Source organism: Papaver somniferum, chromosome 6 (genome assembly GCF_003573695.1).
Source record: "Papaver somniferum cultivar HN1 chromosome 6, ASM357369v1, whole genome shotgun sequence".
NCBI lineage: Eukaryota > Viridiplantae > Streptophyta > Magnoliopsida > Ranunculales > Papaveraceae > Papaver > Papaver somniferum.
In genome coordinates, this window is record NC_039363.1 from 119,102,710 (window position 1) to 119,112,559 (window position 9,850).

At 36.3% G+C, this 9,850-nt stretch overlaps 2 protein-coding genes across 2 annotated transcripts; both read left to right on the forward strand.

Moving 5' to 3' along the window:
* The first annotated feature begins 1,866 nt into the window (after positions 1 to 1,866).
* LOC113289043 (mechanosensitive ion channel protein 6-like) lies at positions 1,867 to 6,325 on the forward strand. Its single transcript, XM_026538201.1, has 5 exons — positions 1,867 to 3,989; positions 4,579 to 4,702; positions 4,939 to 5,232; positions 5,344 to 5,546; positions 5,732 to 6,325. Exons 1-5 carry the CDS (start codon positions 2,074 to 2,076, stop codon positions 6,021 to 6,023), a joined length of 2,829 nt encoding a protein of 942 aa, XP_026393986.1. The 5' UTR covers positions 1,867 to 2,073; the 3' UTR covers positions 6,024 to 6,325.
* A 479-nt stretch (positions 6,326 to 6,804) lies between these two features.
* Positions 6,805 to 8,007, forward strand: LOC113286098 (glutathione S-transferase F8, chloroplastic-like). The gene is made up of 3 exons (XM_026534811.1): positions 6,805 to 7,078; positions 7,166 to 7,214; positions 7,304 to 8,007. The coding sequence occupies exons 1-3, from the start codon at positions 6,929 to 6,931 to the stop codon at positions 7,771 to 7,773; spliced, it is 669 nt and encodes a 222-aa protein (XP_026390596.1). The 5' UTR covers positions 6,805 to 6,928; the 3' UTR covers positions 7,774 to 8,007.
* Positions 8,008 to 9,850: the final 1,843 nt, after the last annotated feature.

Below are 9,850 nucleotides of genomic sequence, written 5' to 3' on the forward strand. Positions count from 1 at the left end.
ATATGTAATATAAGTCACAAAGATTTTCTAAAATACTCTCGTAGAATCACAAAAAGTCTCTAGATTTTAGATTCTCCGGGATAAAATTTATGAAAGTCCATAAAATTCTCATTTGACTATCTCCCTAGTTTTTGGTTGTCCATATATATATAGGCATAGTTCTAAGTCCTACATGACTCTTTCCATATATACCCCTATTTATGATAGTAGTATTACACTAAAATTTATTTAATGCTTCTAGTTTTCATCAAAAGTAAGGAGTAAAACAGGGAAAATAATTGATATTGATAAAATTTATATAGTTTTCTTAATCTAAGAGAATTGGTTTCTTCGCCTATATAACTTAGACGGAAACGTCGCCATTTATAACATTTTTGAAATCAGAATGTTATGGCATAGAAACAATAACTTCACCAAGAGGCCAAAAAAGTAATGGAACTGCCGAGCACATTTAATAATCTTTTTTCTAGACATGCATGCCACTCCCAATGCATACAATCGAAACTACCAAGCAATCCTGGAAAATCTTTGGTTGTGCTTTCGGCAACGATTTTATCAACATCTATTTGAGTAGGTTTTCACAGAAAAATTGGACCAAAATGATCGATTATTGTTTCACATAAAACATTTAGATTCCTAAATGTGGTTGCTTTGCTCATACATATATACTCATCTTTAGAATATGTTAGTACCCCATGACATGATATTTGGAGGGTTGCAGTGATATTTTGTTCAGGACTAAAACCTCATACATGTTGTGCATCATACTGATAATTAAATAAAGATTGTTCCTGACAAAGTTCAGCAATAAATCTTTGAGTCAAGTTGCAGGTCATATGAAATCGACACCCAAAATCTACATGGGAACACACACATTCAAGATTAAAATAATCACGTATCATCATATCATGGTGAAACTGTCGATCTTGCCGTATCCACATACTAGTATAACCTTTTTGTGGCTCTAATAGCTTTATATCATCCTTGAATGTAGTTGCAATTTAAAGTTTTGCGGCCTTGTAGCCTCACCTGCTATTTCATCCAATGAAGCAACATCTGTACGTATCCTCCTCGTAAAAGCCAAAATGAAAATTTATCGCTCAAAAAATTAAATTGATCGAAATGAAGAGAAAATTGATAAGATAATAGAGTGTTGTGATTTGATAATGAAACTGAGTATTATAGTCCTGAAGTCATACTCCTTTGACCAAAATCTTGGATTTTGTTTTTGGTGTTCTCTCGAGCCTCAATGGTAACAAATCATGGAACAAGCACTGAGGCAGTCATACACTATACTGATTGCCGTGGCCCACGAAAAAAGAACCATCCGTACACGCAAATCAAGCTTTTGGATAACTCCGCGTTTACCACTGTCAAGGTCTGAATATACAGCTAGACACAACACCAGCTAGGATTTCTTTCATTCTTTTTCATCACCGCACACACTCACCAATTACAAATCAAACACATCCTCCTCCTCACTGTTCATCAAAACCGTTAAACACTATTCATCCCAACCGCCGATCTTACTTACACCTTTTTAGAATGTGAAATTCCAACTTTTTGTTTTCAAAACCTCAAATCAAGTCACTTGCTCCATGCCATCTTCCCTTCTTTTTGCATCGTCTTGCCTACAATTGTACTTCCAAATATAAAATCTCTCGTTTTGACAAAAGAAAACAAACATAATTAGCTCGTTCTAGAAGCAAATGGGCAGACAAAACCGTAATTAAAAAACAATCCCTAACCCTTCTGGTAAATTCCCCGATTTCCTAATCTCGAGAAAACAGGCCACGTAATCATAATTATAGTATTAAATATGTTTTTTTTTTTACCAAATTTCTTACAAGGTCTATAAGAAGAAGACACTTGTTGATGGTCGCCATTATTTCACTCTGCAAAGTTTGAGTTTTAAGGTTTATTTTAATGGCGGAATAAACAATCTTAGACACGCGTCTTAGAAATTCTGTACTTTTATACCAGAGAGTCTAGAAGAAAGTATTAGAATATAGAGTATTTTTTTTCCACCTAACAAATAGTCTCTATAAAACCAGTTCTCTGTTGGATTCATCAATGGAGTCACTAAAACAGTCTTTAAAATCTCTGGGCAGTGTTGGTAAAAACAAGCATCCTTCTTCTTCTTCTCCAGTGGAGAAACTACCCATATTACTTCAGCAAGATAACATTGGTTCAATGGACAGAAAAGAAGTCATGGTGAAAATCGATGATAGTGATGATGAAAGTAGTCACAGTGGAAATAGGATTTGGAGAAGATCAAGTTATGATTTCCGGAATGATAATAACAATAATGGCAGTGGTGGTGGTAATGAAGCTCCGAGTTCATCAGCCATTGATGAATTCAATTTCATACAAGCACAGCAGCAGCAACTACAGTCAGACAGATTGAGAGATGATCCACCATTAAAACTGATTAATCAGTTTTTAGATAAACAGCAAGCTTCTGGTGAAATTTCATTAGATATGGATTTAGAGATGGATGAACTTGTCAATGACCATAAAAACAATACAAGCTTACCAATTATTGAAGAAAATCCATATGAACCTCCACCAAAAACTCCATTCCCACCAGCTTCTTCTACAAATAATTCTCCTACATTAATCCAAACATCTCCACAAGCCATTCCTAAACCTGTTCGTCAGCCAATTAGGAGAAGAAGTAAAGGTGATGAAAATCAGAATCGCGAGTCTCCACATTTTGATACTGATGAAGTGGTAAGATGTTCTTCAAATGATGCCTTGAAGAGGAACTCAAATTCTTCCATTCAGAGGAATTCAAATTCTTCCTTCAAGAGGACCTCAAGTTTTTTGAGGACTAAGACTATGAAATCAAGACTACTGGATCCACCACCAGATATCATGAAGTCAGGAAGAGTACCAGGAAAATCAGGGCAATTAAGATCTGGGTTTATAGGTAAATCATCAAGATTAATGGAAGATGATGATGAAGATCCTTTTGCTGAAGAGGATATACCAGATAAGTATAAGAAATCTAAGTTTTTTAGTCCATTAGTTATTCTTCAATGGCTTAGTCTTATATTAATTTTGGGTTCACTTGTTTGTTCACTCACTATTCATGATCTTAGGAAGAGGACAGTATGGGCACTTCCTTTATGGAAATGGGAGATATTAGTACTTGTTTTGATTTGTGGGAGATTAGTTTCTGGTTGGGGAATTAGAATAGTTGTTTTCTTTATTGAGAGAAATTTTATTTTGAGGAAGAGGGTTTTGTATTTTGTTTATGGGTTGAGAAAGGCTGTGCAGAATTGTTTATGGTTAGGTCTGGTTTTATTAGCTTGGCATTACTTGTTTGATGCAAAAGTTGCCAGAGAAGTCAAGGATAGAACTATACCGGTTTTCGTTACCAAGTTTTTGATCCTTTTGTTAGTGGGTACATTGTTATGGCTTGTGAAGACTCTCCTGGTTAAGGTTTTGGCTTCATCTTTTCATGTAAGCACTTACTTTGATCGGATTCAAGAGTCACTGTTTACTCAGTATGTGATTGAAACATTGTCCGGTCCGCCGATGATTGAGATTCAGAGGAACCAGGAAGAAGAGGAACAACTGATGGCTGAAGTGCAGAATCTTCAGAATGCAGGGGCCACTATGCCAGCTGATCTTAAGGAAACAGCTTTGCCACCAATGAAGAGTCCAAAGGTTAAAAGTGGAGGAAGTGGAGGAATTCAAAATAGTCCAAAGGTTAAAAGTGGTAGAGCTTCAGGAAATGCTCCATGTAAGAAAGAGGAGGGCATTAGCATTGATGAATTGCACAGATTGAACCAGAAAAATATTTCTGCTTGGAAAATGAAGAGGTTGATGAATATAATTCGTCATGGTGTGATCACTACACTTGATGAGCAGATACAGGACTCGTGTAATGAAGAGGAGTCAGCAACGACAATCAGAAGCGAATTCGAAGCCAAGTGTGCAGCAAGGAAGATATTCAACAATGTGGCTAAGCCCTATTCCAAGTGAGTCCTCTACTTTTCTTTTTTCATTTCAAATGCTCAGATGCTCAAATGATTTCTTCACTGTGTGACGAGTTTGTATCAATTCATTTCATGGATTAGGGCTATTTATATATCAGGGTAATTTGCATTCATCTATTTGTTGTGCATCAGTAAAAGCAGGATGTGACCAAAATGGGCTAATTCTGTTACTTCCGATCCTTTTTAAGTTAAAAGAGAATTTCAAAGTCAATCTACTGACTTATTGAGCATATTGTTGACCCATGTATGAGACTCATGGTAAAATTCAAGAGTTGCTAGTGCCTAGTGGGTTTCTGTCCTGCATGAAAATTCCATTTGGATTCAGTCTTGGGCTAAGCATAGTGGAGCACACTTTTAAAAAAGATAAAAATGGTGTTGAACCATGAGGCTCATGCATGAGTCAAATATGAAATGTCATGATTATGTTTTGACCCTTTTGGCTAATGGTTTGATTACTGTGTAAAGTTGCATTTGTTAACCGTGTATTGAGTTTTTCCAACAATGTAGGACTTGTTCCATTAAGTCTTGATTTTTATTGATTTATTTGTATCATCTTTTTTTTTTCTAATAGGTTTATCCACCTCGAGGATATAATGCGCTTCATGAAAGAAGAGGAAGCCGAGAAGACTATGAATCAATTTGAAGGAGCAATTGAAACCAACAGAGTCAGCAAGAAATCTCTGAAAAACTGGGTGGTAACATTCTTTTCTCTTTAGCTTTTTATTACTTTGTGGATTTTTATGATGACCTCTTCAAAGCATATTGAATTTTTAGGGAAAAGTACCCACAACTTGCATGGCTCATGTGATATCTTAATCCTTTATCTAAAAGATTATTTTTTCAATGACATGTTTCACAGAAAACAGAAAGCCCGCAGGACCTTTTAACTTGTCCACTATAATTATGAAGTGACAAACCTCTTGGTTTTCAGGTTAACGCTTTCAGAGAGAGAAGAGCCCTTGCTTTGACTCTAGATGACACAAAAACGGCCGTAAACCAACTCCACAACATGGTGAATGTTGTCGTGGGCGTCCTTATAGTGATCATCGGGCTTCTCATACTTGAAATAGCAACCACTAAGTTTCTGGTCCTTATCAGTTCTCAGCTTTTGTTGGTGGCTTTCATGTTTGGCAACACCTGCAAGATGGTATTTGAAGCTATCATCTTCTTATTTGTGATGCACCCTTTTGATGTCGGTGATAGGTGTGAAATTGAAACTGTTCAGGTACACAAAAGTTCTAGTTTTGAATAAGTGTATTGTTTTTAGGTTGTGTAGACTGTTAGTTTATAATATAGTATATCTATCGAGTCCTTTTCTTACTGATACATGTTTCAGATGGTTGTGGAAGAGATGAACATCCTTACTACCGTGTTTCTAAGATTTGACAACCAAAAGATTATATACCCAAATAGTGTTCTTGCCACCAAGCCGATCAGCAATTTATACCGAAGTCCAGATATGGGAGATGCAATTGACTTCTGTATCCACGTCTCAACTCCAGTGGAAAAGATCTCCACCATGAAACGTCAACTAACAGCGTACGTTTTAGAATCTTACTTTCATCTGTTTTTATGTATTTTCCTCTTTCAAACTTGAAGCTTATCAATACGTCTTTGCATGTCAAAAAGATTCTCTCTCTGTGACATCACTTGTTCCTTTTATTTTTATTGTTTTTAAGGAGATCTGTGATTAACTTTATACTGCTGTATTTTGCATCTCACAGGTTTATTGAAGGCAAAAGAGAACATTGGTACCCTTCACCAATGATTGTAGTGAGAGATGTGGACGATTTGAACAGGCTGAAAATCTCAGTGTGGTTGACACACCGAATGAACCATCAAGACATGGGGGAGAGGTGGGTGAGAAGGGCTCTCGTAGTAGAAGAGATGGTTAAAGTCCTCAGGGAACTAGACATTGAGTACCGTATGCTGCCTCTCGATGTTAATGTCAGAAACATGCCAGGTTTTTCCTCGCAACGTCTTCCGTCGACTTGGAATACTTGCAACAATTATTGATCCTAGACTGCCAAATACAACTTCCCAAGGTTGGTCTAAGACATTCTCCAAAGCATTGTTTGGGAGCATTATCTTATTTGTCCGTGTACAGAAGAATATCAGTTGGCATTTTCATCATTGAAAAGTCTTAGATTTACAGTGATTTAGCACCGGGATGGCATGACATGACATAATTTTGTAAATGAAAAAGTTCTTGAGTATCACATTATGTAATAGAACTATTGAGCTATAGTTAGTTTCTTCACATCCGGCTAAAGTTCTGTGTTTGCAGTGATTTCACTTGTTTGCCGACCGTGCAGGGACCGAACATACTCGCACCATAATCTACTATTGTGATCCAGATTAAGTTCCTAGTTAACCTTTTCTTAACAACTATGAACTGTTATTGAGTCTATCCATTCATCTGGCGGACAAATTTGTATGTCTATCTGTATGCTTTATGTGGCACCAATGTCACTGATCTAAACTGCTAGAAAACAGAGTCACTTTCTTTAAACAATGGCAATAAGTTGCATACCGTGGGTTTCAGGATCCATGGGTCCTCCTCAATTGGTCCCCTTAGAACTCATCGTTTTCTCTGTAGAATCTATTTTAAGAAATTTTGGTGTCTTTCGGAACGGACAGTACTTAATAAGACCAATCAGTGAAATGGCACCTAAAATGTGCCTTATAATAAACCCATCCAAACTAAGTGTCGAACGTGGCCACATCAATCCCACAATAACCCCGACTTATGTCCCAACGGTCTTACCGACACATTCATGATAAAAGAGATAAAAAAGACAGAGTAGATAAGTGTGGGTTTCACTCTGGATCTCCTTTATTTGCTTTCAAGGAATTTTATCGTCTGAGCTCAATCAAGAGCAAAAACACACATCTTAGCTCAAACCGATTTAGAATTTCTAATGGCGGCGGTGAAGGTTTACGGGCCACCCATGTCGACCGCAGTGGCGAGGGTCTTAGCTTGTTTGCTGGAGAAAGAAGTGAAATTTCAGCTCATCAATGTCGATATGGCTAAGGGTAAACACAAATCTCCAGAGTATCTCAAAATCCAGGTAACACTCACCTCAAAATTTTAACTCATTTTTTGTTAATAAGACCATTCGAGATTCATCTGTAACTCACCTTGATCATTTTAACAGCCGTTCGGCCAAGTCCCAGCTTTCGAAGACGAAGACATCACCCTATTTGGTATGAATTGACAACATTGAACGTTACCCGTATTTTTTCGCCGTAAAGCTAAATTGCTTTAACTTGAGCATTTTTTGTGGTGTATACAGAATCAAGATCTATATGTAGATATGTGTGTGATAAGTACGCCAAACAAGGGAACGAGGGTTTATACGGGATGAACTCCTTAGTGAAAGCTTCAATAGATCAGTGGATAGAAGCTGAAGGACAGAGTTTCAATCCGCCTAGCTCAGCGTTAGTGTTTCAACTTGCATTTGCACCGCGAATGAAGCTCAAACAAGACCCTGAACTAATCAAACAAAGTGAAGAGAAGCTCAAGAAAGTACTTGACATTTATGAGAAACGGCTTGGGGAGAGTCAGTTTTTGGCTGGTGATGAATTTACACTAGCTGACCTTTCTCACCTCCCCAACACTCAATATATTTTAAACAAAACCGATCGGGGGGAATTGTTTACTTCCAGGAAGAATGTGGCGAGGTGGTGGAATGAGATATCTAGTAGGGAGTCATGGAAGAAGGTGGTGAAAATGCAAAGTGCACCTCCTGCGCCAAAGTCATGAACCCATAAAATCAGCTCAAATATCCCTTCCTTTGTTGTGTTTGACATTAATAATTTCGTAAAATTGCATAATGTAACTTTGAGGTGTGATGGTAAGCAACTCTATATAAAGAGACGAGCCTCTTTGTCTCGTTTACTCGGGTGCATTAGTACAAGAGTTGTTGAGGTGAATTTGTTTTAAATTTCTAGTTTTAATCTTTTTTTCTTTCAGATATCTGTTTGCAGTTTACAGCAATTGGAATAAGTATCTTTTTGCCTTGTTAAGTATCTCTGCTAAAGACTTAAGAAACAAATTGAATGAAATTATAGAGCTTAGATGTACAAAATTTGATTACAGCGCTACCTGGCATACCCATGGTTCCTTTGCAAGTTGAAAATTGCAGAATACAGTTGTGTTTTGGTTAGTCACTTAAAAGTAAAATTACCTGGCATTTTTAGGAGCGACTCCAAATGAACTAAGGGTGACTAATAAAACAAAATAGGATCATCCAAACCTAAAATGAGGGCACCTCTTATTTCCCGTTTTTCATAATGACGAATCTACCCTTCACAATCGGTAGTTAAGTTTATAGTCGGGAGAAAATTCTTATATGGAGGAAAATTATTTGAGTTTTTGAGTTTTAAGGTTTTAAAGTAGAAGAAGAAGGAAAAAGAAGAAGAAAAAGTGGGAAAAATCTAGGTTTACCTAAAATCAATAACAAAAATGGATGAGTACGAAGAAGAAGGTGTGAAACATCACGAAGAATATCATGTTGAAGGTTCAATAATTATTAGAGAGGCGATTGAATATAATACTTTATCCCAGAATCGGTAGATAATATAATATTTTATCTACCGATTATACACTTTTGTTCCAAAAGAGATGAACAATCGGTAGATAAGTGATGTTCATTGTCTACCCATTGTGATAGTAGCCCCAAAATTTCTCAAAATTAATGAAATTTCGAGTTTCTCTATTTTGACAATGGGTAATTTCGTGATGTCATTATCTACCGATTGTGGCAGTCGCTCCAAATCTAATTTTCTCAAAACTAATGGAATTTTGATCTTCTCCATTTTCACAATTGGTAGATAAGTGATGTTCATTATCTACCGATTGTGATAGTCGCCCCAAATATAATTTTGTCAAAACTAATGGGATTTTGAATTTCTCTATTTTCACAATCGGTAGATATCTACCGACTGTGATAGTCGCCCCAAATATAATTTTCTCAAAACTAATGGAATTTTCTATTTTCTATTTTCACAACCGGTAGATAAGTGATGTTCTTTATCTAACGATTGTGCAATCGGTATATATGTGACGTTCATTATCTACTGATCGTGATAGTCGCCCCAAATGTAATTTTCTCAAAACTAATGGAATTTTGACTTTCTCTATATTCACAATTGGTAGATAAGTGATGTTCTTTATCTACCGATTGTACAGTCGGTAGATAACTGATGTTCATTATCTACCGATTGTGGTTAATTTTTAGTACAGAAAAATTGAACTTTTTGACTCAAGAATAATCAGTAGATAACAATCTATTTTACCTACCGATTATGGTTGATGTTATCCATTTCTTAAGAATATCAACCATAATCGATGGATAAAATCAACCTTATACCTACCGATTATGTTTCTGCAACTGTGAATCCTAGAAAAGTTTCCGATCAATTTATTGATTTCAAGCAATCGAATCCTAATATTGGATCAACTACTATCATTTACCCGTTTTGTTTGTTTAACTCGATTATTTTTCCTGATGTTCTAAGTTCAAACTTTAAGGTTAGTGATTTTGGGTTTTAATATTAAACAATCAATCCTAAAATTTGTTTGATCGAAGATCTTTGGTTTCAATACTAAACCAATGCTGGAGAAGAACACACTCATAACCGGTTGCTAAAACCAATACTAAAATACCGATTGTAAAAGGGTATTTAGGTATTTTTCGAATCACTAGGACATCCCATAACCACATCGAATAAAAAAATCGCCCCTAATTCTTTTTGGGTCGCCTCTAAAAATGCCGGGTAAAATTAAGGCAGAAGTAAGCAGACAAATAATAAAACTAGGTGCACAAGTAGAATTTGTT